General features: G+C 37.8%; 2 protein-coding genes across 4 annotated transcripts in view; both read left to right on the top strand.

Moving 5' to 3' along the window:
- Positions 1–19,295, top strand: part of RBBP6 (RB binding protein 6, ubiquitin ligase) — a 39,304-nt gene extending 20,009 nt beyond the window's left edge. For 2 of the 3 annotated variants that reach the window (XM_050968541.1, XM_050968539.1), the window contains 13 exons: positions 1,413–1,501; positions 1,612–1,708; positions 2,873–3,012; positions 4,925–5,097; positions 6,104–6,207; positions 6,783–7,087; positions 8,814–8,913; positions 8,997–9,075; positions 9,158–9,215; positions 10,438–10,803; positions 11,149–11,250; positions 13,297–15,045; positions 17,296–19,295. In XM_050968541.1, the coding sequence (XP_050824498.1) occupies positions 1,413–1,501; positions 1,612–1,708; positions 2,873–3,012; positions 4,925–5,097; positions 6,104–6,207; positions 6,783–7,087; positions 8,814–8,913; positions 8,997–9,075; positions 9,158–9,215; positions 10,438–10,803; positions 11,149–11,250; positions 13,297–15,045; positions 17,296–18,874 (4,941 nt within the window). In that variant the 3' untranslated portion in view covers positions 18,875–19,295. The remainder of the gene's footprint in view (positions 1–1,412; positions 1,502–1,611; positions 1,709–2,872; positions 3,013–4,924; positions 5,098–6,103; positions 6,208–6,782; positions 7,088–8,813; positions 8,914–8,996; positions 9,076–9,157; positions 9,216–10,437; positions 10,804–11,148; positions 11,251–13,296; positions 15,046–17,295) is intronic. The other variant, XM_050968540.1, reaches the window with a different exon arrangement.
- The window catches only part of LOC127058506 (troponin T, cardiac muscle-like), a 195,071-nt gene that overhangs the window by 167,556 nt on the left and 6,312 nt on the right, over positions 1–21,203 (top strand). The window lies entirely within an intron of this gene.

Below are 21,203 nucleotides of genomic sequence, written 5' to 3'. Positions count from 1 at the left end.
TATTCCTTTTTAAGTTTTTTGAGAGAACTTAAGTATTTCTGAAAAATGCAGAAACATAACATAAAGCAGCTCAAAACTGTTACTTACTTTAACCTCTTCAGAGCAGACTGGCTTAGCATGGAGGCAATGTGTTTAACAGTTTTCTGTTTTATTCCTATTATGTATTAAACGCCATATTGGAATTTTGGTCTATTCCTACTAATGTTTTGTGCTTTTGAATGTGTCTGTAAACTGTTTGGGTTCAAACAAATTAGTTAAGTATCTGTAAATCACATTTTCTGTAAATGTTAATGGAAATGGTTTCATAGATGTCAATCTGGATGATGTTACTGTTAAGAAAAGCTATGTATATGAAACAACCATTTAATAAAATGTTGAAACTAGTTGGTTGCTTTTGTGAATGAATGTATAAAAAGATAAAATACTTTGAGTGGTTGATCTGAATGCTAGGTGCTTGAAGATCCAAGTAATTAGCAGTCACTCCCTTAGACCCTGCTTGTATCTGGACTAGTGTGTAATGAAATATTTTAACAAGTACTGATAAATTTTAACTTTTTTTCTCAGTTGGTTTCAGTATTTTGAAAGGTTAGCTCCACATAAGAGGATTACATTTACAGTTTTCATATTAAAGAGACAGTCAACTTGAAAGCTATTATCTACAAATTTTGTACCTGCCGTAGTTACACCACTTCATAGTGTAAAGTTAACAAAAATACATTTTTTTAGCCTATTTACACAAGATAGCACTCTGTGTATAGTCAGTTTCTGCTTTACTGAAAAGACCCTTCTAAAAATCTCAGGAGGGGAACACACAAACTCTTTTATTTAAAACAGCTAAAGGAATTTTAAAAGCACATTCTCTTCAAGGGTGCTATATCAGAGACCTGGACTTTATATATTTTTTTTTTAAAAAGTAAGTTTCAAATCAAGTTGAGTGTCCTTTTAACACTGTGAAATGTAAATACTGCTACTTGTATCTATATTTCTGAATAAATACAAATGCACAGTGAACATACTTTTTCATGTAGTCTGGAGCTTAATATTCAGTTTCTTTAACTTAAAAGTACTGAATAAGATTTTTGTACACTTAGCTTAAGTCCAAGTCCACTTTTGTGTTAAAGAAAATTGGAGCAGTTACACAAGTCTTTATGTAAGGTACAAACAGAGCCTAAGGTTTTGAGTGTCCAAGAAAGCTTTTCTCAAGTAGACTAGCAGGCACACAAACATCATGTAATGGCTTAAGGACTCCCCAGAACATCTTCATAACAATATAAAATATAAGCAGCAATTTTGATGCAACTTCAGTTAGATTTGTGCTGCTCTTTACAGGATTGGATGAGTGGTGTTGTCTTTGGCTGTGTGGACTTAATTGTGTTTCTAATGTGTGTGTCAAATAATTGCCTATTAAACAGACTGCCAATCTGGCTGAAGCCAATGCTTCCGAAGAAGATAAAATAAAAGCTATGATGTCTCAGTCTGGCCATGAATATGATCCAATCAAGTAAGTGTTTGTAATGTCAAATCTGTTCCTTGAATATTATGGTCAAATTGTAGAGAGATGCTTATGTTGTTTTTAAAAACCATAGAGACATCTTTTTTAAACCTTTTTAGTTACATGAAGAAACCTTTGGGTCCACCTCCACCATCCTATACATGCTTTCGTTGTGGAAAACCTGGTCATTACATAAAGAATTGTCCAACAAATGGGGTAAGAGTCTATGGTGGGATTTGCACTGTTATGTTTTTAGTAGTATGAGTTTATTTAATTTTATGATCTAACTTAAATACATAGGCAAGATGATTCATAGCAAAGGTTGAAATTCTGTCCTGAATTTCTCCTTTTGTGCCTATGCATTGCAGCTGATAGTGTTTAACTGTATACTGTTTGTTGACAAGACATGCTGTCTGATAGAGCGGAGAGCTTTGTTAGTAATTCAGATTTCTGGCTGGATTTAGTTTATGTATTTAAAAAAATTCATTTTCAGAGTTAGTATCTTTTTCCAGAATAGGAATGCAGTGTAGAGCTAAACATTCCATTCTGAGAGTTTTTCTGCTGTGTTCCTCTGCATTACAAGAAATTAAGGAGAGGGGGGACCTTTGTAATATGTTTATCTGTCTGATCTATTTTTAATAGTAGTAGTTAAAAGAAGGAGCAAAGGTTTAGTTATTTGTATTCATGATAGTTAACCTCATTTCAGTGTGTGGAATGAAATGAGTATATAGAATGGATTCTAAAAACTGCAGGGAAGTGTTAAAAATCAAGGAAAATTTAGAAGAAATTTCTTCTAAAATATTTTAAGATTATCAATAAAGAAAAGGAGAGAAAATGTGGTGAAGGGGATATGTCCTGTACTTTCATATTGCAAGTTGTGGAATGTGTCATACTTACTTGAGACTTTTGTCACATCCTTCATATTTTCAGTATAGATTTTGTATGAATAAACCAATTCACATTTGAATGCTTTATCATTTTAATTGTACACGAGTGTAAACAGGATGCATCTTTCAACCATTCTCCTCCTGTAGATTCAAATGTATGTGACATCTACTCTATAGCATAAATATTTTACAGCCACTATTACATGAATGGAGAGATTATCACTTTAGGCCCTCGTACTGCAAAGACCTGTGCTTGTGTTTGCCTTCAAGCACAGGAGTTGTCCCATTGAGTTCAAAACACCTGCCTGATTCTTTGCAGTGTCTTAGTCCGTTAAGGAATTATATGAATTTATCATGCGGTCCTCATATTTGCAAAGGAAAAAAAAATAAATACAGGTTTTTTTTATCGCTTATATACACTTACGCATTCAGATGTCCTTTTAAACGGGTTCCATTTGAAGCTGAAGTATATATGGATTCTTTTTCTTAACAGGACAAAAATTTTGAGTCTGTTCCTAGGATTAAAAAGAGCACAGGAATTCCCAGGAGTTTCATGATGGAAGTGAAAGATCCCAATACAAAGGGTGCTATGCTTACAAACACAGGAAAATATGCAATACCAACTATTGATGCGTAAGTATTTAGTACTATAGAGGTGGCCAGAGTATAACCAACAGAGGCTGCATGTGCAAGTACTTAAATCAAGTGGAACAACATAGGTTGGCGTCTGTAATCTCCAGAGGCTCTAGTTCAGTATCAGAGTGGCTACAGTCTGGTCTGTATAACGGGGTGCAACCTTGGCAAACTTGTCATTGTGGTTCTACCTGGGAAAATATTAGTACCCCCTGAAGCTGGTCTAAATGTATTTTAACCTTTTTCTTGTTGCATTTGTACATATTACTCGTAACTTGCTATGCAGAGATATGCACAAAATACACAGGTGTGTGTCACCATGTGCAGGCACCCTCTCTGCCCCTCGGATTTGTGTTCAGTTTGCTGTTGCAAGTAATCCACTGTGGCAGTAAAATGTTTGGAAAGCCTTGACTGAAATATGCTGTGCTAATGTTTTAATATGTCATAAAGCATGCATATTTGTTCATAGAAATTAGAGCTAAGGCAGTGAATATTGGGCTATGTAAACATAGCAAAAGCCTAAAACATTTTGGGGTGTGTACAGCAACGGCATCTGATCTTGTCCATTTCCATTGCTAGTTAGAAAGCTTTGGCTTACAATAAATCCTTCATTTGAGCAGAATAGTAACAAGGTACTGAAAATGAATAGTTGGTCTTCGAATGAAAAACTTCTTAAAAGTGAACACTTTATAAAAATGCCCAACACTGAGATGGCAGCATTATCTGCTGGCTAGATCAGGGAGTTGGGCTTCTGAGATTCTGTGCCCTTGACTTGGTATGAATTGCACTAGTCACCTAAACTCTCTACCTCAGTTTCTCTGCTATAGGAGTGCTGCTGCTGATGTTTTAAATATTTGCAGCTGTAGTTAAGCACTTCTTTTAAAGCTGATTTTCAGCTTATGCTGCATCTGCTTCATAGGTTTCTTGCAAAACACTGAGCAGATCTAGATGAAACTGCCAGTTTCAGCCAAGACACCAGAGGTTTTAAGATCAGATGGTCTTTAGTGTTTTTATGTAAACTTTTTAAGATGTACCAATAAAAGGTAATAAATACCTACATGCCACTGGAAAACCTTGCTGATACTGAAGCTCTTCATACGTTTAAATCCTAAACTCCTTTGTGCAAAACACACTGCAAACTCAGGTCTAGTGGAAAAGCACTGGAAGTTCAGGAAATCTGAGTTCACCCTATTTGTTTTAACTCAGTAGAAAATGGTTATTCTCTGTAAGGTCCTACCTAATCCAACAAACACTTGTGCAGATGAGTAGCACCTTTTTTAAATAGTGCAGGCACTTCAAATACAAATGATAGCATCCTCAGTGAGAGAGAGGGAAGGATAAGGATTACAAAAGTACATCAGTGCAAATACTTGGGTTTATATGGATGTTTTGGTGGTGATGGCAGATGGTCTGAATGTGGTTGCACTGTATGTAGTGTACATCAAAATTTGTCCAAAAATAGAAGTAACTACTTGACCTGATAAAATCCCATTAAATACCAATATATATCAAATATTTTTATGTAATATTTTATGGTTGTTAGAAACCAAGAAAACATTGGTGTGGTGTGTTGAGAGAGAGGGATCTACATAACCTTTAAATCTAGTTCATACTGTAATTTAAAAAAGGTACCTGTTATACAGCTAAAACGCCACCTTTTCTAAATCTCAATTCATTTTTCCATTGTGTACCTCCTTATGTAGAAACAGTATCATGTTTGGTCTGTGCCAATTATGCAATAAATAATCACCTGTTTAGAGATTAAATCTCTGCTGTGTAACAAATAATACTAAGTACATGGTTGAATTCTATTCATCAAGTGTTTTCTTAATTTATTAATTCTATTATAAAATCTGAAAATTTGATACTCCTTCTTTAAACAGATAATTTAATTTAAGACTATTTCTTTCAGGGAGGCTTATGCTATAGGGAAGAAGGAAAAGCCCCCTTTCCTCCCGGAGGAACCATCCTCCTCCTCAGAAGAGGACGATCCTATTCCAGACGAATTGTTATGTCTCATCTGTAAAGATATAATGAATGATGCCGTTGTCATTCCCTGCTGTGGAAACAGTTATTGTGATGAATGTAAGTGCCCTAGTCTGACATTACAGTTAACCGAAATGCCAAATGATCGTGTAAAATGAACAGGAATCTGAATTAACAACAATTGCTGTACTCCTCCTCTTCATTCTGAAACATGAGTCTCTATTAGCCAGAAAATTCTTGCATTTTATCTTGGGGCAAAGGAAGAATGCTGGAGATAACTTTAGCTGGAACTCAGATTAGGGGAATTTTTTACATAGGGATGTAGAAACATAAGAAGTGAACGCTTGTATAATTATTTTTTATAGTCACTGATGTTGAGCACACCTAGTTTGAATAAATGCTTTCTCAAGCCCTTCTTATCCTTTGTTCTCTTGTTTGATTTGGTAATAGTTGTTATCACTTTGCCATATAAATTGTTAGTATCCCAAATACAACACTGGCAATTAACTGGAGGCTCAAACAAGAGGAAAGAGACTGTTCAAACTTCTCTTTTAAAAGGACAGTTAGTTAAAAATATAATCTTAACCTAATTTACTAATGCTTTCTTAGAAATAAAATTAACCCATTAATCTAAGTTGATTACTTATTGTATCCCACTCCACTAGACAGTGAAAATAAACTAGTTAAGTCAGTGCATGACAATGAGTCAGTGAAACTAACTTTATCTTGTACTTTGTGATTTGCAAACACTAAACAATGTTTAAGTCTGAACACGGTGGTGTTTTTTTTAAGGTGGAATTTTCAAAAAGCCATGGAAATGATGCTATTCTTTTATGATCTGTAAATCTTTCTTTTTACAGAAAATATTTCTTTGTAATCAACCTGTCATTTCTTTATCTGTTATTAAGTCACTGTTAATTATTAGTGTGTGGTCACAGAATTTGTTTTAAAGTATAATACCGCATACTAGGACTCCACGATCCCTGTTTAAATGTTTTCCGCCCAGTCTGTTTCCTCTGGACCCCAATTTTAGTTGTGTACAGGGATATGAGAGTAAAGTATGACTTAAATATTTGTTAGCTCAGGTACTTCTGATTGTTCACAGGTATCAGAACATCACTATTGGAATCAGAGGAACATACTTGCCCAACTTGTCATCAAACAGATGTTTCCCCTGATGCTTTAATTGCCAACAAATTCTTACGCCAGGTAACTTCACTTTACATATAATGTATGTAAGAAAAGCTCATCTTATTTGTAAGTAGCTAAGCGGCAAGAAAATTCTACTTCATGGATCCATCACCATAATTATGACTGGTTGAGATTTGCATTTTCAAATCTGTTAATTGCTTATTTTGAAATTATCACTTTTAAAAATACAGCTAGCAAATTTCTGATTTAGGAGATTAGAAAATTGGCTCGTTTCTAGATTTCAGCAAAAAACATAGACAGATATTTTCATAGTTCAATATATATATGTTGTCAAAAGGATGTTTGATTGTTGGTTTACACAAAAAGAAATCGTGCTTCCAATTTTCGCTGTTGTGAAGAGAAGCTTGCAAATATGAAGACAGTATAAACGGACACAGCGCTGTTCGTGCATCTGAGAACAGCCTCATATGATAGCTCTGTAGAAAGTGAACTTCCTTTTTTATCTCAAAGTGGTTGTTAGCTCTGAAAACTAGAGATAATAGTTCAACCTTAATGCTTAGTGAAGGAAGTTTTTTATAGGGATCATAATGTACATAAAAACTTTTATGTAACAATGATTTTTCTACCTCTAGGCTGTAAACAACTTCAAAAATGAAACTGGCTACACAAAAAGGCTCCGTAAGCAGATACAACCACCAAGACCGACAGTTCAGCGGAACCTGCAACCCGCAGTAAGGCCTCCAGTTTCCAGACAACAGGATCCTCTAATGATTCCAGTCACTTCTTCACCTTCTCTAACATCGTCATTGATTCCTAGTCAGTCATCTGTGACGACTACTTTGCCAGTAAATCAGTCTTCTGCCACCACACCTGCTGCTGATATCTCTGCAACAATGTCCATATCTCTTCACTCTGAAAAACCAGAAGGACCTTTTCAGTAAGTAATTGAAAAAGAAATAAAAATGTTAATGCTAGTTTTCCACTTAGATTTACTTCTAATGCTTTATCTTGTTTGGTAACTGTTTATATGTGCTTTAGTGATAGTTAACAGACAAACCTCTCCTTTCCAGCTCCAAGTACAGCATTGGAGGTTCTCATTTATCATATTGTCTTTCACTTTCCCTGCTGTAACTTAACAGGTCATTCACCTTGTATTCTGCTAGGGTGGAATTCACAAACTTAATTTTCCCCCCTCCACTCCTCCTTGAAATCAGTGATGTGTTCTTTGACACATTATGTATATCCAACTTATGAACACTTCATGACCTTGTGAGACCTTCTCCTTTTAGTAGTGACTCCATGAGATACTGGGAGAATGGTACTCAAGCATTTGTTTCTATAGACTTTTCTTATCTATTTGAGGCATACCAAATCTTATTTCATTCATGTGTATCTGCTTCTTTGTAGAAGAATTAGTTATATTAGTCTGCTCTTTTGGAGATGTTCACAATTCTTTTAAATAAAGATTCAGTTTTGTGATATGTTGGTGACATGCATCACTCAAGAGCAGCCAGTTCTCCAGAAGCACTTATCTTGGTGACTATTTTGTCACTATTAAATCTCTCCCAGTGTAGGATTACTTTCTTATAGGAACTCTTCTCCCACTATCTTTTCTGGGGGAACAGTCTCTAAATTTAGCAGCGAACAGCGGCTGCTAAAGTTGCCATTTTGCTTGATACATCAGTCTCTTCCAATTGGAAAGCATTCTTGACTCCTATTAGGTTTGCTTTTCTTTCTATTGAGGAGACACTGTGCATTCTCTTAAACTACAAAAATGTATCTACAGGTAAAACTTACCATTTACATTGATATCGCTCCTTCTGCTCAAGTTCTATCGTCTACATCATACAGAGTTTGACCTAGTGGCTATGAAATAGATAAATCAAAGCAACAGTGACATATGTAGATTTGAGGCATAGTGAGTTAGAGAGCATTAATTAGAAGCTATGTAAATTTAACTCTTCACACTGTAAATTTAAGGTCCAAAACAACTTCCTATGAAATTACATTAAAGTCTGCTTTAAAAAAAATAAACTGTAGTTGAAGGCTCATGTCTCTAGCTCTGTGGTTTGAACCTAGAAGACAGTACCTCTGTCAAACAAAGTGTCAGCCTACCTATTAGAGAGACAGGGTGGGGGAGGTAATATCTTTTACTAGGCCAACTTCTGTTGGTGAGAGAGATGAGCTTTCAAGCTTACACACAGCTGCTCTTCATGTCTGAGTATCATAGCAAAATACAAGGATACAATACAAATACAGTATCACATACCTATATCATTAAACACCTGAGTGCCATATTTCAAAATGATCTCATCCCAGCCACTAAATTTCTATTTGAAAGTATGTCTCTACTAAATTTTACACACCCTGGAACTGAGATTTGTATGTAAAAGTCTAAATGTACACAATCTAAAACTTGCATGTGAAAATATAGAGGCTACTCTGGAAAACTTATCTGTGTTCCCTTCTGACCCTCTCCTTCAGTGAACTTGTACTTTACCTTTTTTACAGTCCTAAATCTGTTTTTATGCAACATGTTCTTCTTTGCAATAATTAAAAATAGTGCAGCTTTTTCTTATTTACCTCAGTCCTTTTTCTTTCAATAACTTAAAACACCATATTTGAATGTCACAAGTCTTGTGTCCTTTTTTTTTTTTTCCCAGTGATGCTGATAGTGTTATACCTCCTGCTGCAATTGTGACAGCCTCCGAACATTCTAAAACTTCTTCGTCTCTATCGATTAGCACTGTGATGGAAGAGAAGGTAAATTTTACTTGAGCATATATAATGAGTTTTTTATGTTTTGAGAAAGCTTCTCTTCTGATTTTTCCCTCTTGATCCCTAAGGGCTACCAGGTTCCTGTACTAAGACAGCCAGCATTACAAGGCCAGTTGACTTCACAAGGACAGTCAATACCCACTACTGGTGAGTAACCATAACTTTAGCCCTGTTCTTACAGAAATATTTCTTCAGTTTATCTGAACAGAATTTTTTTTTCCCTAAATAGGTCAGCCAATAAGAACCAATACGGTTCGCTCTGCAGGCAATAGGCCAGGCTGGGAACCGTAAGTATATTTGCAAAAAACATTTCACTTTGTAGTGCTTTTAAGCAGCTTGCTAATTTGTTAAATTTAACTGTGATTTGGTTATTGAACATATTTCACTGTAAACCACTTGTTACCTAAGTATATGTAGACAGGTGTGGTGAATCTAAGCCAAATGGTAATTACCATGTTTATATGCTTTCATCTGAATTTGTTTTAACAAATTGGGACTGTAGATTTCCTTAGGATTACATAAAGGGAAATTTGAGTGTAATCTACAAGATATTGCAAAAAATAAACCCACTTTCAAAGAATAAATCATTAAAAAGATTTTAAAATCTCAAATATAATTAAAAAAAAATCAGGTGGAAAACTTCCCTCTTGATAGTTTGCAGAATAGGGCTGAAGGAATTGGCTTTGTTATTTGAAGCCATTGGAAATCAGTTTCAGAGTTATAAGTTCTGTTTATTAAAGAATTTGGTTAATATTGTTTAAGATGACTAAATTATGCAAATAAAAAAAACACATAACATTTACCTTACAGCGATTTTGGGTTCTCTGACGTAGTGCTTTCAAATGGTGAAACTGATCCCTTTCAATCCTATGTCATCATCAAGCTAATCATTCTTTCTGGGATGTATATTCATTTATTTGATTGTTGTTGTGCTGTAAGCATACATAGCACTTTACAAAACACTTGAAAAAAAAATCCATACCACAAATATATTAAACTCTCAGTCAATAAACAGGACAGCAGTTCAGGCCCAAGAAAGTGCAGATGCATCATTGTGAGATCAACAACATAGGAAGACTCTAAGAAAGAAGTTTAAAGAAGTTCAAGAGAAGATTAGTTAACATTTGTAGAGTGCGTTGAAGATGAGAAGTGCTCAAGTGCAAAGTATTAAATGTATCAAAGATTGGTGGAGGAGCAGTGGGCATTTGGTACACACAAAGTGGGAGACTGTTGTAAGCATAGGGAGCATCTGTCCAAAATTGCAAAACTGAGAGTGAGGAAAGAAGATTGAGGGAGCAGTTGGGGGTGAGGATATGGAGGGGAGAGTCAGGAGCAAGAGGAATATAGAATGAAATGAGAAGACATATAAGCAGGGTGGAGTTTAAGAGACTTAAATTGAGGACAAGGACAGGAAATGCCCTCAGATGGACACAAGCTTCCTTCACTTTCCTCTTTTAAAATAAGGGCAGAGTGTAACAAACAGTGACACGTGTTTTTGGGTTTCTTTAGAAGTTCAAATCGAGGACGCCCGCATAGTGAACGTACACAAAGGACTCAGGCCCCAACATTGCCAGCATCAACACCTGTCTTTGTGACTGTGCCTCCACCTCCCCTGTTTCCTCCACCTCCCCATGCACTTCCTCTTCCACCGGGGGTACCTCCACCACAGTTTCCTCCTCAGTTTCCACCTGGTCAGCCTCCACCTGCTGGGTACAATGTCCCCCCACCAGGATACCCCCCAGCTCCTGCAAACATATCAACACCATGGGTACCAACAGCAGTACCAACGGCTCATTCAAATACCATCCCAACGACACAAGCACCTCCTTTATCTAGGGAGGAATTTTACAGAGAGCAGCGGAGACTTAAAGAGGAGTAAGTATTTGGCTCTGAATGAAGTTGCATTATTTTTCATTATTCTATTTCAATAGCATATTGGACAGCAATTACACTAAAGTGCATCTGCTATAAGCAAAAGTGACATATAAAGCAAATTTTCCAATGTGCTTTGCATTACAAGGTAGTAAACCTACAAAACTAAAACAAGACAACTGTAATTCTAAAGTTTGCCATGAAATTCATATAGAAAATATTAGTTTTTCATAAAAATAGGGTGTTCGTTTTTTATTTGCATGCAATGTAAATGTTTTAATATTAATATTTGTTTCTTGATGTCTTTTTTTATGTGTATATGTTGAAACTATCATTTTATTTTAACAGAGAAAAGAAAAAGTCGAAACTCGATGAGTTTACAAATGATTTTGCTAAAGAACTGATGGAATACAAGAAGATTCAAAAGGAACGCAGACGCTCATTTTCCAGGTAATTGTTTTACATGTCTGTAATGCAGAGCCAACTAATCTAGCAGAATAAAAGAGAGTTCCACTCCACCCCTCTTTCTTCAGAGGGATTAGCAATATGATACAAGTTTCATGGTTAGATCATTGGTAATATTTGGTCCTGATTGTAATTGACTGGAAATTTTTATAATCTTGCAGCAGTTTGACCCATCTGGAATTACGACTTAGTCCAGTTTGGGTGAGGGAGATCTCTATGCCTGCGGTGACATCCTTGTAGATTATGGTCTGGTTTACACTGCCCAGGGTGGGGTGAGGAGAGAATCAATCTAAGTTGTGCAACTTCAGCTACGTGAATAACGTAGCTATAGCTGAAGTTGACATACTTAGATCTACTCACCGCAGTGTTTTAACTGTGGTGAGTCCACTGCTGATGCTCCCCTGTCAACTCCGCCTGCCCCTCTCGTGCCATTGGAGTACAGGAATCGACAGGAGAGCACTCGGGGATGGATTTATTGTGTCTGACTAGATGCGATGGATCAATCGCTGCCCGCCGATGCAGCGAGTAGTATAGACATACCATATCTCATCACAGACGAAAAACTGAGTAGATGTGCTTACTGAATTCCCTACATGGTGTCAAGTATCAGAGGGGTAGCCGTGTTAGTCTGGATCTGTAAAAGCAGCAAAGAATCCTGTGGCACCTTATAGACTAACAGACGTTTTGGAGCATGAGCTTTCGTGGGTGAATACCCACTTCTTCAGATGCATCTGAAGAAGTGGGTATTCACCCACAAAAGCTCATGCTCCAAAACGTCTGTTAGTCTATAAGGTGCCACAGGATTCTTTGCTGAATTCCCTACGTGACTCTGTAGATGTTTCTTAGCAAAGTGTGAAAAGACTCTATTACTTCTGCCTGTGTGTCATCTAATCTATGGATACTTTGGAAGAGTTTAACTTCCAGGACTGCGTATCTGGTGCCTTTCACTAGCATTAAGTTCACTTTACTTCATTCAGCTTTTCTCAGGAATGAAAAAAAGCGTATTTGCTGTTGTGTTTAATTTTTTGAAAACATTTGTTAAATTATGGTTGAAGGGCTATTTCACGGGGAACTGATGAAAGTGTAGTGGCATGTTATATTAGACAATTTTTTTAAAAGTTTCTGCCAGGAAAATATCTTCAGTGTCCTGAAAGTCCTTATAAGCTTCTCACCCTAATAGTACAGATCTGTTCTGCAATGTTGGTCTGAAAAATTCTTCAGTAATAACACCATACAAATCACAGTATTGGTAGTAACACTGAATCATTTGTAGTATTACCAAAAGTTACAGGTTGAAAGCTTAAAAGCTTTTAAATGTGATTTTACTTGAAACAAGGTCACTGTTCTTAGGCTTTATCAATGTATTGCACTTATCTCCAGTGAGGAGTCCTAGCTGAAAGCATTAGTTAAATAATATCGTATGTCATGTTGCAGTACAGAATATTATGCACACTGTGCAAATTGCCAAATAAGCAGTAAAGTTAAATTGTGACTGAACTGGCATTTTGTTAAGATTTAGCTTTGTCTTCAACTTAATTCATGGTCTTCTAATGCCTGGTTCTGCACTTTAGCCATTAAGACTTGCCCTTTTAGCATCCTGTTGCAACATAAATGATCTGTACAGCAGACTGATTTGCCAAGTGATGAAATATTTGTCTGTGCTTACACATACCAGTAGAGGCCACTATACACCACCTTAAATCAATTAACAAACATGGTAGTTAATATGATGGAAATGAGTGATGAGGCTAGACACTGGGCTTGTAGTCTTCCTGCACCAATTGTTATGCTAGCTGAATCAAAAGAGCAACTTTTGCATGTCATGTGTAGAGACACTGTTACCAACGGATTTACTTGTAAGAAGCATGCAGTGGTATTATGACTGTGTGAACTGCCGACAGTGGTTCTGGTAACAGAATATAGAAAAGGGAAAAATATTTTTTTGGGAGGAGGGTTTGTTTGGTTTTTTTAAAGCAAAGTGAAGGAATTATTTTACATTAAAAGTGTTTTGTTTATTTTTTTGTTTTTAAGGTCCAAGTCACCATATAGTGCTTCATCTTACTCTAGAAGTTCATATACATACTCCAAGTCAAGATCAGGTTCATCCCGCTCCCGTTCCTACTCTCGATCCTTTAGTCGCTCACACTCTCGTTCATACTCACGATCACCTCCATACCCAAGAAGAGGCAGGGGGAAGAGTCGTAACTATCGTTCTAGGTCAAGGTCCCATGGATATCATCGTTCGAGATCAAGGTCACCCGCATATAGAAGATACCATTCACGATCAAGATCTCCAGTTTTTAGAGGCCAATCCCCCACTAAGCGGACTGTACCTCAAGGAGAGGGGGAGAGAGAATATATTAACCGGTATAGAGAAGTTCCACCATATGACATGAAAGCATACTATGGCAGATCTGTTGATTTTAGAGATCCATTTGAAAAGGAAAGATACAGAGAATGGGAAAGGAACTATCGAGAGTGGTATGAAAAGTTTTACAAGGGCTATGCTGCTGGAACTCAGCCTAGACCTCCAGTGAATAGAGAGAACTTTTCTCCAGACCGATTTGGTCCACCAGGATCCAGGCGAGAGAATTCCCCATATGCTCGGGGTCGTAGAGAGGATTTTGCTAGTGGACAAAGCCATAGAAGTCGCAATATAGGTAGCAATTATCCAGAAAAGCCTTCAGCCCGAGAAAGCCACAACATTAAAGATCCTACAAAATCAAAGGAAAAGGAAGCTGAAAATCCATCAGGAGATGGCAAAGGAAATAAACATAAAAAGCATAGAAAGAGAAAGAAAGGGGAAGAGAGTGAAGGCTTTCCCAATGCTGAGTTGTTGGAAGGCTCGCGAAAGCCCAGAGAGCCTGGTGGGGGGGAAGAAATTAAAACTGACTCACTGTTCATGCTCCCAAGTAGGGATGATGCTACACCTGTCAGAGATGAGCCCATGGAAGCAGATTCTATTGCTTTTAAACCAGTATCTGAAAAAGAGAAAAAAGAAAAAGATAAACCTAAAGTAAAAGTTGACAAGACAAAACGAAAAACAGAAGGAACTGCCGCTACCAAGAAAGACAGTTTAGTAAAACCATCTAAAGCACCCCAAGAAAAAGCAGAGGCTGATCGTGAAAAGTCTCCTCGAACTGAGCCTCCTGTGAAAAAAGCAAAGGAGGAGTTGCCAAAGACAGACAATACTAAATCGACGTCATCTCAAAAGGATGAGAAGGCACTTGGCACACCTCGGAAAGGTAACCCAAAAGTGACAAAAGAGCATCCAGAAACCAGACCAGCCAAGGACGAAAAAGTAAAGAAAGAGCATCCAAAAGAATCCAAGCCAGAAAAGCCATCAAGCAAGGAAGAGAAGTCAAAAAAAACAATGGAAAAAAGTAAACCTACTGATACAAAACCTGAAAAAAGAAAAAGAAAGGCAGAGGAAAAGGTAGAAAAGGAACATGAAACCACTTCTTTAAAAACCTCTAAAGCAGAAGTTGCTGAAGTGAAACCATCACCAAAGGGAAAAACTGAGCCTGATAGTGAGAAAGCAGAGAGATCTCCTGAAAAGGACAAAGCTGCTTCTCTGATTGCCCCAGCAAAAAAGATTAAACTAAACCGAGAAACGGGCAAAAAGATTGTAAGTGGGGAAAATGTACCTCCTACAAAAGAACCTGCCGAGAAACCTGAGCCACCCAGCAGCAAAGTTAAACAAGAAAAAGTGAAAGGAAAAATGAGAAGAAAAGTAACAGCAGCTGATGGATCGAATTCAACTCTTGTAGATTACACCAGGTACCTTCAGATTTCCTCTTTACTCGTTTTGTCTCCTACTCACCATAAAATAAAATCTTTGAGTTGTCTAATGACAGGAACAACTAAATTGGTAGTAAAATGAGCACATGAACCACAATCAAGCAGTGTTAGTTTTGTACCTCTCTAATCCAGCACTCCCTGGTCCGGTAACATCAGTGGTCCAGCATAGGCACAGACTCCATGGGTGCTTCTGGGCTGCAGCACCCACGGGGAAAAAATAGTGGGTGCGGAGCATCCTTCGGTGCCGAGCTCCCCCCGCTGCCCTGCACCTCTCGCACCCTGGTGGCCCCACGCTTATCAACTACTGCTGCTACCTCCCAGTGCTTCTGGAGTGCCACAAACAGCTGATTCGCTACTATTCAAGCTCTGGGAGGGAACGGGAGGACATGGGGCTGGTGGCTGGGACCTGGGCCGGCATTGGGTGGGGCCGGCGGCCGGGACCCTTGGTGGCAGCAGGACCCCCATGCCGGGGGCCACAGATGGCACAAAGCCTGGGGGTGCTGCAGCACCCCCCGCACCTCTACTTCCTGTGCCTGTGGAGACCCACTGGCACTTTGCATTGACCTCCTGTAGTTCGGCATATTCTCTGGTCAAGTCCCAAGGGTGCAACACTGGAGAGGTTCAACCTGTACAAACAATTGTAGTGTATGAGCTTGTCTATCAGAACATTTAGTTCACAGCAAGCTGGGTTCTGACCCTGCTGAGGCACATTAACAGTTTAATGTGCTTTGAGCTAGTCCTCTTTGAAATGGAACTAGATCAAAGCACATTAACGAACTGTTAATGCACATAATCAGAGTCCACATGGACAATTAGGGCTTGTCTACACATAAACTGCTACTGTGGTGCACAGCTGCAATGCTTCAGTGTAGATGTTACCTTCGCTGATGGGAAGGGTTCTCCCTTCGCAGTAAGTACTCCATCTCCCCAATAGGGGTGGCTAGGTTGACGCGAGAATTCTCCCATTCACCTAGCACTGTTCTGCACTCGGGGTTACGTCAGTTTAATAGCATTGCTTGGGTGTGGATTTTCACACCCCTGAGCAATGTAGTTATGCTGACCTAATCTCCTCATGTAGACCAGACCTTAGTCTGTGGCAGGCTCGTGTGGGGTAGATTCATGCCCCCGATTGCTGTGAACTAATTGTTCCTGTAGACCAGGGGTAGGCAACCTATGGCACGCATGCCGCCTTCGGCACATGAGCTGATTTTCAGTGGCACTCTCACTGCCCTGGTCCTGGCCACCAGTCTGGGGTCTCTGCATTTTAATTTAACTTTAAATGAAGCTTCTTAAACATTTTAAAAAACCTTATTTACTTTACATACAACAATAGTTCAGTTATATATTATAGACTTATAGAAAGAGACCTTCTAAAAACATTAAAATGTATTACTGGCACGCGAAACCTTAAATTACAGTAAATAAATGAAGACTTGGCACACTACTTCTGAAAGGTTGCCGACCCCTGCAGTAGACAAGGCCTTAAACTACAGTCTCATCTATTAAAAATCAAATTCATGTAAAACAGATTCTTTGAGCTAAATCCTCGAATTCAGCCAGGTTCCACTCCATGCAGGACCAAGTTTGGGGGGGTGCAGAGGTACACTACCTGATGCTGTGGCTGCTTCCTATCTATCACCCACTCATGTATAGTATTGCCCAACTGGTTGTGTGTACTATGCCTCATTTATTGTGTGGACTGAGAAGAACATGTTGCTGCCTTTCCATTACGTGTGGCTACTGCTAAAAGCAAGATAATAGACTCATCTAGGATGGGATTTTTTGGATTACTGTAACAGGCGTTTTAAAAATAAATGTGATATCTAGAAAAAAACTAACAGAAAGGTGGCATGGGTCCACTGGACAGATGAAAATTAGTCTCATTGGTTGCTGATCTCCCAGTTGAAGAGGTGAAGGAACTAGGACACACAGGAATTATCAGACAAGAGATTATCAGATTGGGAAATCTAGTGCATAAACTAATTAAATGCATAGTAGGGAGATAACTATATTAATTTATGGCTCATATTTTCTACCCTGTGGGATCATCCTCTCTTGCCCATTTTTATAATATGAATTTTTTTGGAAGGAATATTGAAGATTTAGATTTTAAATTGTGAAATTAAACTTTATTTTTGTTAATCAAAGTGATGTACTTTATAATCTGCTGTAACTGGATTTTAGGTCTTTATTAATGTATATTTTTTTTATTTTTTCCTCCCACCTTAGCACTAGCTCTACTGGAGGCAGCCCTGTTAGAAAGTCTGAGGAAAAACCAGATGCAAAACGAACGGTCATTAAGACCATGGAAGAGTATAATAATGATATAACAGCCCCTGCTGAAGATGTCATTATTATGATTCAGGTTCCTCAGTCAAAGTGGGATAAAGATGACTTTGAGTCTGAAGAGGAAGATGTTAAATCTACGCAAACACCTTCAAATGTAGGAAAACCTGCTAGTGTTGTAAAAAATGTCAGTGCTAAGCCCACAAACCCTATGAAACACAATGAAAAAGAAAATGAGCCTTTGGAAAAACCACAGAAAACTGCAAAAGAAGCAAATTATGAAAGCTCCCAGCATGAAGCAAAAAGTTCAAAAAATTCTGTATCAAATGAAAAACGGAAAACCAAAGATCGGGATCATTCTGTGTCAGACAGGGACACTTCTGAGAGAAGGAAGAGCAGTATTCAACCAGAAAAAGGCCATTCAGAACGTGGGACTGAACAAGGAAACCTAAAAAACCTTTCTCAATCTTCCAAAGACAGCAGATCTTCAGATAAACATGATACTGGGCGTGGATCTTCTGCTAGAGATTTTACTCCTAACAGGGATAAAAAATCTGACTATGATAGCAGCAGAGATCATTCTAGTTTCAAGCGTAGAGATGAAAAGAATGAGTTAACAAGGAGAAAAGACTCCCCTTCTCGAAATAGAGAGAGTGCATCAGGCCAGAAGAATAAACCAAGAGATGAACGTACAGAATTGTCCAAAAAGGGAACTGTAGAGTCCAAAAGGAGCAGTTACAGCCCTCAGAGGGACCGAAGACAGTATGATCACAAAACAGCGTATGATTCCAAACGTTCATCTGATGAACACAGATCTCTAGATAGAAGTTCGGGTAAAGAAAGAGAGAAACACATATCAGAAACAAAGAGCAATAAAGACAGAGACATAAGTGGCAATAAATCATCTTACAAACACAGCTCGCCGGATGCAAAAAATGAGAGAGAACATGCTACTGGGCAGAGTGACAAGAGCACCATCAAACCTAAGCCTCAGTTAAGCCACTCCTCTCGACTCTCTTCTGACTTAACTAGAGAAACTGATGAGGCTGCATTTGTACCAGACTACAATGAAAGTGACAGTGAGAGTAATGTGTCGACAAAAGATGAGGACTCTATAGGAAGAAATACTAGAGAACTGAAAGAAAAGGCAGGGGATAAATCTAAAGAGACTGCAGTTAAAGCATCGCTTGGCCAACCTGGCGTAAGTAGAAATCAAAGTCAAAGTAGTCCCAGTGTTAGCCGCAGCCGTAGTCAAAGCCCTTCTGAAAGTCAGACTCGAAGCCACAGCAGCAGTGCAAGCTCAGCAGAGAGTCAGGACAGCAAGAAAAAGAAAAAGAAAAAAGACAAAAAGAAACACAAGAAGCATAAAAAACACAAGAAACATAAGAAACACACTGGAAATGAATCTGAATTGGAGAAAAGCCAAAAACACAAACACAAGAAGAAAAAATCCAAGAAGAGCAAAGATAAAGAAAAGGAGAAAGAGAAGGATGACCAAAAAGTGAAATCTGTCGCTGTATAAAATGACAGATAAGAAAAATTGACTTATTATTAAGTCATCTGTATTAAATTTTGTTATAATGTAAACAAATTCAAGCTTTGTAAATAATGACATGAAAGACCCTGTGCTGCACTTAAAATATTGCTGCTTGATTATTTGATTTTTACATCAGAGCTTTATAAAGTGAACATTTTGTACAGAATTGTGAGTTGTGACCATGTAACATGAAAGGTTTTGCTGAGGCATCTTATTTTTAACCACCGTTAATTAGTTTGGGTGGAGTTTACTGTACTGTGAAAATTTTCACATTTGAATTTTTTTTAATTGCCTGGCAGAAAGCGCTGATATCAGTTCTGAAATATCAGCAGAATGATTTGCAGAATACATTACAGCCCTGTTGTGTCACATTTTGATTACAATAAAAAGTTTTCAGTAAACTTTATTCAATGTGATGGAATTTGCAATAGTAGCTGAACATAAACAGGGTATGGGTAAGAACAGCAGCAGACAAAAATGACAAATGAAAGCTTTTAGGCAGCCGAAATGTACTGAATCTAATATAACAGTTTTTAAAAACAAAAACAAAAAAATAGTAGAACTTGAGGAAAGTTTTGAGCTGTGCTAATAAAGGATGGTGTTGCAAAAAAGAGTTTTTTTTTTGTGCCAGGTTATGCCAACTAGATGTTTTTATGTTTAAAAAGGTATATTACCTGAATAAATAGCCACTGTACGTAGCCAGTATATATATATATAGCTGTCACATGTCAACATTGTTCCAATTTATGTTAAAGAACCATTGCCACACTCTGGCAGATGTTTACAAATGTATTTTAGGAAACATGTCCTATATTCTGTATTTCCTTTCGTATCTTGCTGATCACCAAGATATTTGTCTTTAAAATAGAAGCTTTTGCTTTATAATGGGCTGTTTTATACTGTGATGACACAGTTCTCTGTATATCACCATGGAAGTGACTTATCGATACCAGTGAATTTTGGGATTAATGAGGAAGAAGCCAATTAGAAAGGCAGGCTTTTTATATAAACATTTTTGAGTGATGAGAGGAAATACAGAAAATGTGTAAGAGTAATGATTTTGATAATTTAAAGAAGACCTACAATGTCACTTTTTTAATTAAAGTGACAGCAGTGGTGTTCAACAGTTGGAAAGTTAACATGATGAGAAGTATTTTTCACTGAATTAAGAGCCAAATCCTGATACCAGTTGAAGCTGATGGCAAAACCCCTTGACTTCAGTGGCTCTGGGATTTGACCTAAACTGAGTTCTGTTTGAAACTATTTAAATTAAAAGTGGCATTTTAGGGCTTCCTGCTTGTGGAGACTATTTTCTTCAAAAGTGGCGTTTGTGATGGCAGCAGTTTGACCAGTCAATCAGGAGAGAACAAACTCATTCCAGCCTGTTTATGGGGGGGTGGCCCTTTATGCAGTAAGCATTGGGTTAAAGATGAGCATTCAGGTGCTTGTGCGAGCTAAAATAAATCAAGATGAATTTTGGACTCCATTTCCCAGCAAATTTCCCATTTTTATGGTAAGGCATTTTTCTTATGGTGGTCTTAAGGCATCTTCTGCTGTACAAAGGAGTAGCAGATTTTAGGGATAAGCCAGTCAAATTTTTGCTTTGAAGAACCAAAACAATTAGGCAAATGTATAGGAAGTAGAGTTGTTTCATGCACATCTTTCTAAATGTTCCCACATTCCAATCCAGTGCAGCCACTTCATAGCTAAGTAAGCAGCAAATGTGCTGGTATTCGAATGCATCTGTAAAAGTGACCCCTTCTGTTCTCTGTTTTCCTGTATCTCTTACTCATTAGAATGATGCCTCTGAAAATGGAAAGGGGTCCATCTGTTTGGACCTGAGTAGTACAGCAACCTCCTTCAGGCTTCAGTTCAATTCTTCTAACTCCAGTTAGGAGAAAATGTTAACATGCTCTTTATTGTCTAGGCTCAAAATAAGACGTCTGTTTAGAAATCGGATTTTGGAAGTTGATTAGCACCATGTGCCTTCACAAAAAAGACAAGAAGCTGTAGTTCTTCATAATCCATTGTTAAAAAAACTGTCAAAGCCGCTGTTTTTAGAACTTCAGTTTATATATCCTTTGCTGTCAGAGCTGTAAAACCTATGTTAGGGTTTTTTAGGAGATTTTTCACAGTGTCTGTTCAGTGAATTTTGAGGTAATATGTGCAGAATCGTCCTTTCCAAATTTCTTGGGATGGCTGAAATACAGCTGTTGTGTTCAGCCTTGAATGTAAGAGGATGTAGTACCACTGTCACTTTTGACCAGCCTCTTATATCCAACAAATTTCTGAAGAAAATGTGCTTTGGTTTTAA

This window comes from Gopherus flavomarginatus, chromosome 9 (assembly GCF_025201925.1).
Source record: "Gopherus flavomarginatus isolate rGopFla2 chromosome 9, rGopFla2.mat.asm, whole genome shotgun sequence".
In the NCBI taxonomy this organism is placed as follows: Eukaryota; Metazoa; Chordata; order Testudines; family Testudinidae; genus Gopherus; species Gopherus flavomarginatus.
This window is presented reverse-complemented; position numbering and strand designations above follow the sequence as displayed.